We start from the raw sequence: 14,934 nt of genomic DNA, 5'->3' as shown, positions 1-14,934 counted from the left end.
TTTTTCATAAAGCGAATAAAAGAGCAACCTAAGGTGTGAAACCATACCCTTCGGGAGAAAAGAAACAGAAGTGTGGCAAGAAATATGAGGTTAGCTGTGGTTGTGACCCTACTTGTTCACTGTTTCCTAGTGACATGCTCTCCAGGAGATAATTTAGATGAGTTTATAGACTGTACGTATGCGTGCGAGTATAACAGAAGATGTCCGAATTCCCAAATAAACTACATTGACCCTGAAACCAACATGTTTCATGATATTGAGTTTTTCGATACCCCGCCTTTGTACTCTAAGTTATTGTTCTGGGATTGTATCTCAGATTGTGATTACCAATGTCAGCACATCATTACGCGCTGGAGAATTGACGAAGAGGAAGAAATATACCAATTCCATGGGAAATGGCCATTTTTGAGAGTATTGGGGACTCAGGAATTCTTCTCGACGATATTCAGTATAGGTAACTTTATTCCACATTATAAGGGATTTGTAAAGTTTTCTAGAATCATACGCGAAGAGGGAGATAGGAGGAGAAAAAACAGCAGAAGTATACTGATTTGGAACTACCTTTACGTTACTGTGGCGGGAATGTTGGCTTGGACAGCAAGCTCGGTCTTTCACTGTCGTGATTTGATCATAACGGAGAAGCTAGATTACTTTTTCGCAGGTTTAACTGTCCTAACAGGGTTTCATGCAATATTTGCAAGAATGACTTCCATGTTCCTGTACCCCAAGATAGCACAAGCGTTCACTGCGTCAGTTGCGGCAATCTTTGCCCTGCACATCTTGAGACTCTATGTTGACTGGTCGTACACATACAACATGAGATTCAACATTTTTTTCGGTGTTTTACAGTATATTTTATTGATAATGTTATCATGCCAAAACTACCATGCTCTGCAAAAGCAAAAGCTAATGGGCGAATTCAAGAAAACCGCGTACTCCAGCTTCAAGCGGCAAATCTTCAAACTGTGTGTCATTCCAATTCTTCTTGTGATTGTAACCACAATGGCCATGTCATTGGAACTGTTTGACTTTTTTAGTTACGAATGGCAGATTGATGCCCATGCGCTATGGCATCTGTGCACAATATGGCCCTCGTGGGTATTGTACGACTTTTTCCTCGAGGATTATGCCTATTGGGGTAATAGACAATTGTACTAAATATCTTAATTCACCTGTTTACTATCATGAATAATAGTTATATATGTATTTTTTTTTGTTTATTTTTGATTTTCTTTTACCGTTATCACATTCTGTTTATTTTTCACTTTTTTTTCGCTCTTTCTGTATGTATAGAACTAAATGCAAAAGAATATTTGTGCCAAGATAAGGCCAAGAAATTTTTGGGGCAACAGTAGGCAGTGAAAGCGCTCTTAACGTACTTTGGCAAAGGATGATCCCAGCTCCACTTGATGCTTCCTTATTGAGAGAACATGCATTCCAAGGAACTAATGATCTAAGCACAGTTTTGAGTCCAAGTACGTTTACCGATGAAGGTGGATATAAACCTGTATTGAAATACGGACTCGGTTATTTCAATTATGGACTGGTTATAGACGATGAAGTGTATGATTATTCAGTGTGTGATATCATAAGGGGTCACGTTTACGATCATTTTTGGTGTTATTTCTGTTGTTTCATGATTTTGTTTACTATCTGGTTAATAAGTTTAAATTGGTGTCCCAGCAGCAAGAAAAGCAAGTTTGATTGGAGCAAGAAGAAGGACGACTTTAAGATGGAAGGAGGTGATTTAGAGTACCAACATGTAAAGATCTAAATCTACATCGTTCTCAGGACGACTTATTACTGCTGGTTTCGAAGGAATAACAATGCATTTTTTTATCCCACCATTTTCCTCGTTTATTACAAAAAGCAATGAAATAATATGTATATGTCTACATAGAGATATTATTATAGTAATAATGCATTTTCTATTTGATTTTAATTTAATTTATTTTATTTTTTTTGGATGTTTAAAGTTGAAAATAATAAAATGATTAACTATTGACAGAGGGGTAAGTGGGGTTGTTACCTTTTTCCTTTTGGTTAAAGGAATAAATGTTTTCTTATAACATAAAAAAAGCTATAGTTATATAAACAAGGATTGCGAATTCTTAGAAACATATTCCATGGTTATTTTTTTTATTTTTTACTGCATTCAATTATTTGAAGAAACTGTCCATCAAACATAAGTTTCTTGATAATGTGCTGTTTGTAGTGAACTAGAATTGTTATAATAATATGCTGCAATTTTTATCAGATTGCTTCAAAATCTGAGTGATAATTGTATTTTTTTTATTTATTTAATCCAAGAGTTATTCTAAAATCGCACTAAAATTAGTAAAAAAATCAAAAAAAAAAAAGCTGCAGACATCTAAAATGGTTGTGAATCATTCTTGCGGATATCGTGCTACAAAATCAGTCTTATTTAATTCAATAAAATACATAGAACTTTCAATATAGTGAATATTTTTGGTATTACCTTAAGTAACCGGGTAACACTTAAATACTTTTGCCGAATGGGGCAATTGGTAAATTGCGTAAGATGAAAACTATAGTAAAATGGAACGGATGTAAAAGTATTTTTTGATGAAGTTTTGGACAGTGAAGAGGTGACAACAGGATAAATAGGTGGACTTCATGATGTCCTTTTCCAAAAACGCCACTCCTAGAGCCATTGTTAGTGAATCTAGCACTTTGCATGAGATGAAGTTTAGAAATTTTAGAGTTGCCCATGAAAAAATCTCGTTGGATATAGATCTAGCTACTCACTGCATTACCGGTAGCGCTACTATAATAATCATTCCGTTGATCCAAAACCTAGAATATGTAACTTTTGATTGCAAGGAAATGACTATTAAAGATGTTCTGGTCGAAAATCGTCGATGTGATCAATTTATTCATGACGACCCACTTCAAACAAATTTGAATGGATTGACTTCACAAAATGTATTATACAGCGACAATTCCATTGAACAGTCACATTTTTTGAGATCTAAGTTTGCTAGCTTGAATGAATACCCAGAAACGGACTCTAAATCCCAGTTAACTATAAAAATACCATCTTCCATCAAAATATCTTTGGAGGACGCCAATGCATTAAGTAATTACACTCCGATTACTCCTTCAATTAAGACTACCCCTGGGTTTCAAGAATCTGTTTTCACTCCAATTACATTACAAATTGAATATGAAATCAGAAACCCAAAGTCGGGTATTAAATTCGATACTGTGTATGCTGACAAGCCCTGGTTATGGAACGTTTACACTTCAAATGGTGAGATTTGCAGTTCTGCATCATATTGGGTCCCATGTGTCGATTTGCTTGATGAAAAATCTACATGGGAGTTAGAATTCAGCGTACCGAGATTGGTTAAAAATATAGGTACTTCGAAATTAATCGGACAAAATGGAGAAGAGAGTGAAAAAGAGAAGGAGGATACGCCTGAGCACGATGAAGAGGAAGAGGGGAAGCCGGCAAGAGTTATCAAAGACGAAGATAAGGATTCTAACTTGAAAAATGACGAAGAAGGCAAAAATAGTAAAAGCAAAGATGCACAAGATAATGATGAAGAAGAAGAGGAAGGCGAAAGTGACGAAGAGGAAGAGGAAGGGGAAGAGGAAAGGCGGAATATTGAGGAAAGCAACAATCCGAGTTTGAGGGATGTGATTGTGTGTTGTTCAGAATATTCAAATATTAAAGAACTTCCGCACCCGATTGATTTGACGAAAAAAAAATGCATATTTCAGATAATTAATCCTGTGGCTCCACATCACATTGGTTGGGCTATAGGCGCCTTTAATTCATGGTCTTTACCTTTGATATCACCTCCAAGTGTTGATGCCGAGGACGAAGTAGAGGAAGACAAGTTGAGAGAGAATGTTGTGGACAATGTTAACGATACTATGGATGACGACATTGGTTCGGATATTATACCCATTCAAATTTTCACACTTCCGACGCAGGAAACAGATGAGTTAACAGTTATAAATTCGACAGTTGTCTGCCAAAAAATTATAGATTTCTACTCGAAAGAATTTGGGTCTTATCCTTTCACTTGTTACTCTATGGTGTTTTTACCTACCGCACCTTCTAAGCATATGGATTTTGCAGCATTAGGCATTTGTAATACCAGATTATTGTACCCTCTAGAAGTTATTGATAAAGCATTCAGTACTACGAATGAGTTAGCATGGGCACTTGCTAACCAATGGTCTTGTGTGAATATAACTCCTTTAGATATGAACGACTACTGGTGCTGTCTTGGTATTGCTGGTTATATGGTGTTTCAGGTAACCAAAAAATTAATGGGTAATAACACGTATAAATATCAATTAAAGCGTAATAGTGAGGCGATTGTGGAACAAGACTTCGAGAAACCGCCTATTGGGAGCACTTTTACCGGCAGTTCTAGGCCAATATCTTGGTCTTCTAAAGATTTGTCCTTTATACAATTGAAGGCACCGATGATACTACACATACTTGACAGAAGGATGACTAAAACAGAACGATCTTTCGGTATGTCTCGAGTATTACCTAAAATTTTCCTTCAAGCTATGTCTGGTGATTTACCGAATAATTCGTTGACTTCATCGCATTTTCAACATGTTTGCGAAAGAGTTAATAAAAGTAAATTAGAGAATTTTTTCAACGAATGGGTATATGGGTCTGGGGTACCCATATTACGTGTCACCCAAAGATTTAATAGGAAGAGGATGGTTATAGAACTGGGTATAAGGCAAGTTCAAGATGAAGAACTTGGCCACGAAAAAGTGGTAGGGGAGGAAGGATTTTTCAAAAGTGCACTAGACCACTTAGAACATCCAGATTTGAACCGAACCGAATGCTTCACGGGCTCGATGACTATAAGGATCCATGAACACGATGGTACTCCGTATGAGCATATTGTGGAAATCAAAGATACATTCACAAAAATAGATATTCAGTACAATACAAAGTACAGAAGATTAAGGAAAAGAGGTGGTGGTGCAAATGATGAAAATGGTGTTGAAAACAATAATGAGGAGAAGCCTATTGTTGTGGATGTGAATTGTCTAGGAAATGTATACATGTCGCCCGAAGAGTGTTCCCGATTCAGTTTGACGGAATTTAATCGTACGTCTGAGAGTAATGAATTGCTTAAGCAAAACGAAGCATTTGAGTGGATACGCATAGACTCTGATCTGGAATGGATTTGCCAAATGCACATTAATCAGCCGGATTACATGTTTTCTTCTCAGTTGAGACAAGATGGGGACATAGAGGCCCAACTAGAAGCCATACGATATTATGAGGACGTCGTTGTTAATGGTGGTGTGAAATCACTTGTTTATTCAAGTATTTTGTTTAGAACGGCGATCGACGAGCGTTACTTTTTTGGCATAAGACTCGCGGCGTGCGAAGCGCTTAGTAAATACGTATATGATCCGGATTTTACTGGCGGTGTTAAGCATTTAATTCAGATTTTTCAGATTTTGTTTTGCCTAGAAGACTCTAATATTCCAAAGAGTAATAACTTTGAGAATCCTAAGTTGTATTTCTTACAGTGTAATATTCCCAAATATTTGGCTAAAGTGAAAAATGAAAATGGTAAATGTCCAAAATTGGTGAAGCAATTTTTACTGGATATTCTTGTTTATAATGAGAATGGTGAAAATAAATACAGTGATGATGCGTACGTCCGCAGCTTGATTGAAAATGTTGTTAAAGTTGCTTTAAATGAGTATAAAGATAAAGCATATATGGAAAAAGTTAAGACTCAGTTATTGAGGTACGAAAATTTGGTGAATTGGCTTTCATCATACGAGTCTTTGATTAAGACTACTATCATGTATGCTAAGTACAAATTGCATAAAGTGGGTGCTTATGACTTTACGGAATTGACAGGAATGATAATGCATACATTAACATTAGGTATAAATAACGGAGATATTTCCAGGGAAAGCTTTCAGAATGAGTTTTTAATGGTTTTGAAAATCATGCTTTTAGAAGGTGGTTTAAAAAACAAGGATGCCCTTGTTTTGTTTACTGAAATACTTTGCTTCCATGAGGATTCTTATATTAGGGATAAAAGTGTTGATGTGCTTTCTGAATGTGTAAATCTAGTTGTTATGGATGGTAGTTTGGATACCATAAGTGACGATATTAAGTCCTCCGTCCAATCTGTGCACAATGAAGTTAAAAATATAAAAAGTGAGGATGATATTGAGTTGTTTTTAAGTGGTCATTACGTCGATGATATGAAAATAAAAATAGAAAAGATTGGCCGTCAAAATATTAGTGGGTTAATACAAATATGCCGAGATATGTTTAAAGGGTATAGCCCTTTGAAGATATTACTCTGGGATGTTTTGAATTTACCTGTTCTTAGCTTGTACCAGAGGAAGCAAATACATGATCTTGTTAGGGTGATGTACACCCTAATCAACAGTTTTGTAGTTAGATTGGAAACACCAAGGGAGAGAAGACTTGTGGCGAAGATGAATAGTAATGAAGAAGGTAAACTTGATATTGTTATAAAGCGTGAAAGTATCCTAAAAGTACATATTAAAAAGGAAGTAACCTCTACTGTGGAGGCACCCAAGAAGGCGAATAAGATAAAGATAAGTTTGAAAGGTGATAAACCTGTTAGAAAAGTGGAAAAACAAATTGTGAAGCCGAAGGTAACTAGCAAACAAAGGAAAGTCAAAAGTCATGTGAACCGCATGGGCAGTTTACCTTTACGGTTTGTTAAGATCCAACAACAACCTAGAGTAATGGTGCATTTGTCATCCGTCCCGTATAGCCAATTCGTTCAAATTACAAAAGTCACATCAAGATCGTTTATGGTTAAGATAAGAACAAAGAATGATGCTAAGAATTGATTGTTTGCTTGAGTCTGAGTAATATCATATTTTATACAAATACATAGACATAAACAAAAGAGGCAAGTAGATAAGGGTATAGCCATATGAGTGTATAAACAAACATTGGGAACAAGAGCAAGACGATGGGGAGTTTCAAATAGGATAGCTATACTGACAACATTCAGTACTCGAAAGATAAACAACCTCCGCCACGACCACACTCTATAAGGCCAAATGTACAAACACATCTTCCCAATATCCGTCACCACGTACTTCAGCATAATTATTCGTCAACCACTCTACAAAACCAAAACCAGGGTTTATAAAATTATACTGTTGCGCGAAGTAGTCCCATATTCCGTGCTGCATTTTGTCCGCGTGCCATTCTTCAGCGAGCAGAGAAGACAAGACATTTTGTTTTACACCGGAGCCAAACTGTGAGTAATATGCTCTAAAAGCCATAAATGAGTTTAAATATTTCTTTGAAGATTTTATAGATGTCTTATTGAACTGTCGAAACTGAGTATTTTGACTTCCAGACGCTATCCTGTGAATTTGGATTTTATTTAAAAATCGAGAGGAAGGAACAGGAATCTGGATATCTTTCTTGAGTGGTCGAATAATATTGAAGCAGCTTGGCCTCACATGCTCAGCTAGACGTTTTTCTTTCAGCTTTTTTGAAACCGCTGTGTTTCTGTATGATTTGGATGCTTTGTTCTTAATTTTGAAAGCAGGCTTCGAAGTAAACATATTGTGAATGTCGTCTATTAAGTTATTATATATGGTTGATACATTTCATAAAAAGTGAAGGTTAAAAGAAGTAGTTAAGAGTTTAAGTTGTTTCATATGATGTACTTTTCTACATTGGGAAGCAATAAATTGCATCCCAAACAAAACCCAGACATCATTAATGTTTTGAAACATAAAATGTTGGAACTTAAAAATATATATAAAGGAGAGATTGAAATCAGCTTAGAAGTGGGCAAGAAAAAAAGGAAGATAAGCAAGAAAAAATGAATAAAATACCCATTAAAGACCTTTTAAATCCACAAATCACAGATGAGTTTAAATCCAGCATACTAGACATAAATAAAAAGCTCTTTTCTATTTGCTGTAATTTACCTAAGTTACCAGAGAGTGTAACAACAGAAGAAGAAGTTGAATTAAGGGATATATTAGGATTCTTATCTAGGGCCAACAAAAACCGTAAGATTAGTGATGAGGAGAAGAAGTTGTTGCAAACAACATCTCAACTCACTACTACCATTACTGTATTACTCAAAGAAATGCGCAGCATAGAAAACGATAGAAGTAATTATCAACTTACACAGAAAAATAAATCGGCGGATGGGTTGGTATTTAATGTGGTAACTCAAGATATGATAAACAAAAGTACTAAACCTTACAGAGGACACCGGTTTACAAAAGAAAATGTCCGAATACTAGAAAGTTGGTTTGCAAAGAACATCGAGAACCCATATCTAGATACCAAGGGCCTAGAGAATCTAATGAAGAATACCAGTTTATCTCGCATTCAAATCAAAAACTGGGTTTCGAATAGAAGAAGAAAAGAAAAAACAATAACAATCGCTCCAGAATTAGCGGACCTCTTGAGCGGTGAGCCTCTGGCAAAGAAGAAAGAATGAGCCCGAAAAACAAATATGTATATATCTGTGTAGAATATATATATATATATTTCGCAAAAATACATAAACAATCAACCCTCTCCTCAGACACTACTAAGATGTTTGTACTGATAGATAATGTCCTCGCCTACCTTCTTGAACAAGACGACCTATTTGTAACCGCACGCTTCGCTATCCAGGGCCAAATCGTCTCAAGAAGAGTTAACAAAATACATATCTCCAACATCACAGACGTCCTTCTACAACAATTCATAAGTCACACACTGCCCTATAATGACAATATCGTCCCAAAAAAAATCCTCGACAGCATGAGAACGGCCGTACGGCAGTTGCTGGAAGCAACTGCCTGTGTCTCTAGAGAATGCCCCCTCGTCAAAAGAAGTCAGGACATAAAAAGAGCAAGAAAACGTCTACTCAGTGACTGGTATAGGCTCGGCGCTGATGCAAACATGGATGCCGTATTACTAGTTGTTAACTCCGCCTGGAGGTTTCTGGCCGTCTGGCGACCCTTCGTAAACTCAATCCAACATGCAACTCAGGAATTGTATCAAAATATCGCCCATTACCTTCTTCATGGCAACGTAAATATACAGAGGGTCACAGCACTAATACAGCTCGTAATGGGACAGGACGATTTACTTTTTAGTATGGATGATGTTCTACAAGAGGTCTTCAGAATACAGCTCTATTTGAATAAGATGCTGCCGCACAACTCTCACAAATGGCAAAAGCCATCCCCCTTTGACTCCGCAAACTTACTACTTAACTTCAGAGACTGGACAACTGACAATGCTCTCCTCCAAGAGTTGCTACTATCCTATCCCACAATTAATAAAAACAAACACAAAAATCACTCCGTCCCTCGTCTAATACAAATCTGGGTAGAGTCTTATTGGCAAGATAGTGAGACAACATTAAAAGATATCCTCAATTTTTGGTACAGTCACTTGGCTGAATATTATGAATACCAAGAACTGTTTGCAGACATAGTTCAGCTGTTTATAAACAAAAAAAGAACGAGGCAATTGAAGATTCATTACATTGGTCTAACTGATAAGGAAATCGAAGAAAATAAACCGCCCCTGGACTACGAAAACTTATTTCTCCAATACGAGATAGACAAAACGAACGCAAATGATGAATTGTGCGGTGCAACTGACCTCAGTGATTTACTTTTCCAATGGAAACAGGGTGAACTTCTAGAAGTCGAAGCCTTCGCTCTAAACGTATCTCCATGGTCACTTGCAAAGACATTGACTCTCTTAGAATCTTCTCTTTACTTGGATATTGAAACAATAGAATTCACAAGACATTTCAAACACAACGATACAACAATTGACTCCGTGTTTACGCTTTCCAACCAGTTATCGTCCTACGTTCTTGAGACAACTTTGCAGCAAACGCACACCATTTCCTACTGGTTACAAGTTGCACTGTCTTGTCTATACTTACGAAACTTAAACTCACTTGCTTCAATCATTACATCATTGCAAAATCATTCAATAGAAAGACTATCTCTCCCGATAGATGTTAAATCAGACCACCTTTTTCAGCGCCTAAAAGTCGTCGTACATCCAAACAACAACTACAACGTTTATAGAAGAACAATTAAACATATTTTCCACAGTCAGCTTCCTTGTGTACCTTTTACATCACTGCTTATCAGGGACATTACCTTCATAAGAGACGGAAACGATACATTCACTAAAGATGGTAATAACGTGAATATGCAAAAGTTCAACCAAATCACAAAGATAGTCGCTTTTGCGCAATATTTACAACAAAAGCAATATGAAGATATACACTGTTCAAATACTACTGCAAGAAGCTTATTAGGGGCTATGATAAAGGTGCACACTTTATATAACGACAACAAAGACAGGGCGTATCAAGTCAGTATAGCTAAGGTTCCAAGGCTTACCTAAAAACAGAACTGTTCAAAGAAAGATGACTTCCTTTTGCTTCTTGTACGCTCACAAATAATTAATATTCATGTTTAGTACTGAAAATTAAGAATACTTGCATAACTACAGTAGATAATATTTTTTGATAAGAAACCAGACGTAAATTAGATGTAATCTTTTACAGATATTACAGTCAACTTAATCAATTACCTAAAAAGGTTTAAGATTGTGCATAGGAAACGTTTCAATTACCGTATCTTTAGGCTACCGCCTCTTTCTTATTTTCCCTTACCCTTTTTTCAATCTAATTAATTGATGATTTCGCACGTGGGAAAAGTAATCCGATGCATTGAAAAATTATTACCAGAAAACAGTGTTTCACACCAAAAAAGCAGTCAGCTCTCAGATAAAGGTGCAGCAAAACTACGGTAAAGGCGGCTATTATTGTGCCTCGAAATGAGATTCTCACACTTTCTCAAATACAACGCTGTCCCTGAATGGCAGAATCATTACCTAGATTATAACGAATTGAAAAATTTGATCTACACATTACAGACAGATGAATTGAAACAAGAAACGCCAACCGGTGACTTAAACGATGACGCTGACTCTCAGACTCCAGGTCCAATCGCTGATATAGAAAGCAACATAGCTGCAGGAGAACCATCTTCATCGAAAAGAAGATTTACACATAAACTCAAGCGTAAGCTCTTTGGTTCTAAAACACCTTCAGGAAGCAAAAGGGGAGACTCCGACGAAAAGGCCATAGATGGGAACAATATTAACGAGGAAACAATTGAGTTAGACGAGTTATCTCCTCAAGGGAAAACCACCTCTTTCAATAAGAATTTTATACGTAAGAAATTCTTTGAATCACGCAGCTCATCTGTGAGTAGCGAGGGAAAGACGCTCTTCAGTTCTTATGATACATTCGTAACTAACCTGAGCGACGAGAAATTGAAAGTAGATGATTTCTACAAAAGAATGGAAGCTAAGTTCTATGAAAGATTTGACCACTTGATTAATGATTTGGAGAAGGAAGGCATTGTAACAAGATTGAATGAAACTTTCAATCCTGAAATTCAAGCATTGCCTCCTTTAAGAGAAATTATTTCTGGTACATCAGAGACACATTCATCTAATAACCCATTTGAAATACACTCTTCAAACATCGACAGTGAATTGAGAAATAGGTTTGATTACAGCGAAGAAGAAATGGATGAAGATGATGACGTTGACGTGTTTGCTGACACTACCGACAATACCGCCCTCTTGAATTATTCGCAATTTAACATTAAATCTCAGAAAAAGTCATTATTAAAACAGACAATAATAAATCTTTACATAGACCTTTGCCAGTTGAAATCTTTTATCGAATTGAACAGAATGGGTTTCAGTAAAATTACTAAGAAGTCTGATAAAGTATTGCACATGAACACTAGGCAAGAATTAATAGAAAGTGAAGAATTTTTCAAAGACACCTACATCTTCCAGCATGAAACTTTAAGCAGTTTAAACAGTAAAATTGCACAACTTATTGAATTTTATGCTGTTCTCATGGGTCAGCCTGGGAACGTAGATTCATGCAAGCAAGAGTTAAAGTCGTACCTGCACGACCACATTGTTTGGGAAAGAAGCAACACATGGAAAGACATGTTGGGCCTCTCTTCGCAAAATAACGATATAATAACTATTGAAGATGAAGCTGAGAAACTTATGCAAGAAAAGCTTCAAATTGAATATTTCAAGTATCCATTGCCTAAGCCAATTAATTTGAAGTTTACTAAAATTGAAAATTTGGCAGTTCCTAAGCTATTTTTTGGGAAAAGAGCAATGAAAATAGGCTTCATTATCATTGTCACAGGTGTTTTGTTGGGTGTTAAAACTTTCAATGACCCTGTCGAACACCGGTGTATGGCATTGGTAGAATGCTGTGCTTTCTTATGGGCTAGTGAAGCCATTCCATTACACATCACAGGTTTATTGGTTCCCCTTCTAACTGTCCTTTTTAGGGTACTAAAAGACGATGACGGTAAGGTAATGGGAGCAGCAGCTGCCTCTACAGAAATCTTAGGTACAATGTGGTCGTCAACAATTATGATTTTATTAGCAGGTTTCACATTGGGTGAAGCCTTGTCGCAATATAACGTTGCGAAAGTTTTGGCATCGTGGTTATTGGCCCTTGCAGGTACCAAGCCAAGAAATGTCCTTTTAATGGCAATGAGTGTTGTATTCTTTCTTTCGATGTGGATTTCCAACGTTGCCTCCCCAGTATTGACATATTCTCTATTAACACCCTTACTAGATCCGCTGGACTACACTTCACCGTTTGCTAAGGCATTAGTCATGGGTGTTGCACTTTCGGCAGATATTGGTGGTATGGCTTCACCTATTTCTTCGCCACAGAATATCATCTCCATGCAGTACTTAAAACCTTATGGAATCGGCTGGGGGCAATTTTTTGCTGTCGCTCTGCCTACAGGTATTCTATCGATGCTGTGCTCCTGGGCCTTGATGATACTCACCTTTAAAATAGGCAAAACTAAACTGGAAAAATTTAAACCAATAAGGACCAGATTTACTATAAAGCAATATTTTATCATCATTGTAACTATTGCTACTATTCTTCTATGGTGTGTAGAGTCACAAATAGAAAGTGCTTTTGGATCGTCCGGTGAAATTGCAGTAATACCGATAGTCCTGTTTTTTGGTACAGGTCTACTATCAACAAAGGATTTCAACACATTCCCTTGGTCAATTGTTGTTCTTGCTATGGGTGGTATAGCCCTTGGTAAGGCAGTTTCATCTTCAGGCTTGTTGGTAACTATTGCAAGAGCATTACAAAAGAAAATTCAGAACGATGGTGTTTTTGCTATCTTATGTATTTTCGGTATTTTAATGTTAGTTGTGGGCACTTTTGTCTCACATACTGTGTCAGCAATCATCATTATTCCCTTGGTGCAAGAAGTTGGTGACAAATTATCCGATCCAAAGGCAGCTCCAATTCTTGTGTTCGGTTGCGCCTTGTTAGCCTCATGCGGTATGGGGTTGGCTTCATCTGGATTTCCAAACGTTACTGCTATTTCTATGACCGATAAAAAGGGTAATAGATGGCTAACTGTAGGCGCTTTTATCTCCAGAGGTGTTCCTGCTTCGTTGTTAGCGTTTGTCTGCGTAATTACTCTCGGTTATGGTATTAGTTCTTCCGTCTTAAAAGGTAGCACTTAAACTGCCCTCATGTAATTACATTTCTTATTACTGCATTCTTTGTACCTTTTTAAACTTTATATATATGACGAAAACTAAAATTTAACAAACTAAAAGTAAAAAATTGCAGTAGATTTTATGCATCTTTCTGAACATCTTTATACAGTGGCATGCTTTCAGCAGCACCTTTTCTTTGAATGGTCAATGAACTAGCTAATGTAGAGAACTTTATAGCCGTAGACAAGGTCTCTCCTTGATACAATTGAGTAACCAAACCGCCCAGGAAAGTATCTCCAGCTCCTGTAGTATCAACAACCGAAACATTTTGAATAGCCGGAAGGAATTGTACTTCAGGGCTTTCGTGCGAACAGAAAAGCACCCCTCTCGAACCCAAAGTCATAACCACAATTCCTCTTTTCTTTCGATTCATGAGTTTTTCATACAAAAGCTCACAAATTTTACGATATTCTCCTAAAAAGTCGTCCTTTATCTTCTCCCTTATTTCTTCAACAAGTTCATTATCAAATACACTTTCCACGATTTGAAGACCCTCAATTTCATTAACGACCAAAAGGTCTACCAACTCCCAATCTTTCTTAGGCATGGCCTTGAAAGGTGAGGGGTTATATACGATCTGAAAATTCGGCCTGTTCGCATGTATCCATTTAATAATGGAAAGAGGATCAGGAATTTCGTGTTGAAAAACAACATACTCTTCTTCCTCCTTGCCCTCTGGAAAAATTTCACACAACTGTTTCGGGTCATAAATAGTCTTGCTGTTAGCACCTTCTACAATCAATATCCTATTTTGGCCACCAGCTTTCTCTTCAATTAGTATGGTAGCGGTACCCGTATTAATGCCTTCGTAAGTACCGACGTGAGTGATATCGACTCCGCAATCGGATAAAGTGTCCTTCAATTGTTTACCAAATGTATCATTTCCAACATTACCAATCATTCGAACACTATATCTGCTGCTGGGGTTTTTTAATTTACCAATGGCCGCAGCTTGGTTCAATCCCTTACCACCAGCATGTGTTTCGAAGTGGTTAGCCCTGAAAGTTTCTCCAGCGTTAGGTAATCTATCCGTAAATGTGTCCAAATCATAGTTTAGAGAACCTATTACTGTAATACCCATCTTTGAAATATGCTGTTGGAACTTTGGGATGAAAGACAACAAACATCTTATTGGCTATTTTTATCCTATTTGCTTCATGATTGTTCTGGCCACCTTCGGATATAAACCCTTTTATTCCCGTTTGATCTGGAGAGATTTTCAAATCACAGTCGACGAAAGTATAAGATTTTTCTTTCTTTTTTTATGACAGAGTATA

The 14,934-nt window shown here is 36.9% G+C and overlaps 9 protein-coding genes and 1 non-coding gene across 10 annotated transcripts, besides 3 other annotated features; 6 read left to right on the top strand and 4 right to left on the bottom strand.

Annotated features, from left to right (window-relative positions):
• Positions 1-84: 84 nt before the first annotated feature.
• Positions 85-1,158, top strand: PER1 (Per1p; the record flags this gene model as incomplete). The annotated part of the gene is made up of 1 exon (NM_001178758.1): positions 85-1,158. The coding sequence occupies one exon, from the start codon at positions 85-87 to the stop codon at positions 1,156-1,158; it is 1,074 nt and encodes a 357-aa protein (NP_009973.1).
• Positions 1,159-1,390: 232 nt separating this feature from the next.
• On the top strand, positions 1,391-1,774 carry YCR043C (uncharacterized protein; the record flags this gene model as incomplete). Its single annotated transcript, NM_001178757.1, has 1 exon — positions 1,391-1,774. The coding sequence occupies one exon, from the start codon at positions 1,391-1,393 to the stop codon at positions 1,772-1,774; it is 384 nt and encodes a 127-aa protein (NP_009972.1).
• Positions 1,775-2,092: 318 nt separating this feature from the next.
• Positions 2,093-2,269, bottom strand: SUT035. The gene has a single exon (NR_188202.1). It is a non-coding gene; the product is annotated as an SUT035 (non-coding RNA).
• A 368-nt stretch (positions 2,270-2,637) lies between these two features.
• On the top strand, positions 2,638-6,861 carry TAF2 (transcription initiation factor TFIID subunit TAF2; the record flags this gene model as incomplete). The annotated part of the gene is made up of 1 exon (NM_001178756.1): positions 2,638-6,861. The coding sequence occupies one exon, from the start codon at positions 2,638-2,640 to the stop codon at positions 6,859-6,861; it is 4,224 nt and encodes a 1,407-aa protein (NP_009971.1).
• On the bottom strand, positions 6,792-7,124 carry YCR041W (uncharacterized protein; the record flags this gene model as incomplete). The annotated part of the gene is made up of 1 exon (NM_001310667.1): positions 6,792-7,124. One exon carries the CDS (start codon positions 7,122-7,124, stop codon positions 6,792-6,794), a length of 333 nt encoding a protein of 110 aa, NP_001297596.1.
• Positions 6,858-9,364: a sequence feature (MATALPHA; Mating type locus; note that the systematic sequence in SGD contains MATalpha sequences).
• On the bottom strand, positions 7,066-7,593 carry MATALPHA1 (transcriptional co-activator mating type protein alpha; the record flags this gene model as incomplete). Its single annotated transcript, NM_001178754.1, has 1 exon — positions 7,066-7,593. One exon carries the CDS (start codon positions 7,591-7,593, stop codon positions 7,066-7,068), a length of 528 nt encoding a protein of 175 aa, NP_009869.3.
• Positions 7,857-8,489, top strand: MATALPHA2 (homeodomain mating type protein alpha2; the record flags this gene model as incomplete). Its single annotated transcript, NM_001178753.1, has 1 exon — positions 7,857-8,489. The coding sequence occupies one exon, from the start codon at positions 7,857-7,859 to the stop codon at positions 8,487-8,489; it is 633 nt and encodes a 210-aa protein (NP_009868.3).
• On the top strand, positions 8,486-10,414 carry BUD5 (Ras family guanine nucleotide exchange factor BUD5; the record flags this gene model as incomplete). The annotated part of the gene is made up of 1 exon (NM_001178752.1): positions 8,486-10,414. The coding sequence occupies one exon, from the start codon at positions 8,486-8,488 to the stop codon at positions 10,412-10,414; it is 1,929 nt and encodes a 642-aa protein (NP_009967.2).
• Positions 10,415-10,436: 22 nt separating this feature from the next.
• Positions 10,437-10,575: an origin of replication (ARS314; Autonomously Replicating Sequence on Chromosome III; active in <10% of cell cycles).
• Positions 10,576-10,849: 274 nt separating this feature from the next.
• On the top strand, positions 10,850-13,621 carry PHO87 (SPX domain-containing inorganic phosphate transporter; the record flags this gene model as incomplete). Its single annotated transcript, NM_001178751.1, has 1 exon — positions 10,850-13,621. One exon carries the CDS (start codon positions 10,850-10,852, stop codon positions 13,619-13,621), a length of 2,772 nt encoding a protein of 923 aa, NP_009966.2.
• Positions 13,622-13,667: 46 nt separating this feature from the next.
• Positions 13,668-13,727: an origin of replication (ARS313; Autonomously Replicating Sequence on Chromosome III).
• A 9-nt stretch (positions 13,728-13,736) lies between these two features.
• Positions 13,737-14,738, bottom strand: RBK1 (putative ribokinase; the record flags this gene model as incomplete). The annotated part of the gene is made up of 1 exon (NM_001178750.1): positions 13,737-14,738. One exon carries the CDS (start codon positions 14,736-14,738, stop codon positions 13,737-13,739), a length of 1,002 nt encoding a protein of 333 aa, NP_009965.2.
• Between the last annotated feature and the right edge of the window lie 196 nt (positions 14,739-14,934).

The sequence above is a fragment of the Saccharomyces cerevisiae genome, chromosome III (assembly GCF_000146045.2).
Source record: "Saccharomyces cerevisiae S288C chromosome III, complete sequence".
Classification (NCBI taxonomy): Eukaryota; Fungi; Ascomycota; class Saccharomycetes; order Saccharomycetales; family Saccharomycetaceae; genus Saccharomyces; species Saccharomyces cerevisiae.
Note: the sequence above shows the minus strand (reverse complement) of the source record. Positions and strands in the feature narration are given on the sequence as shown.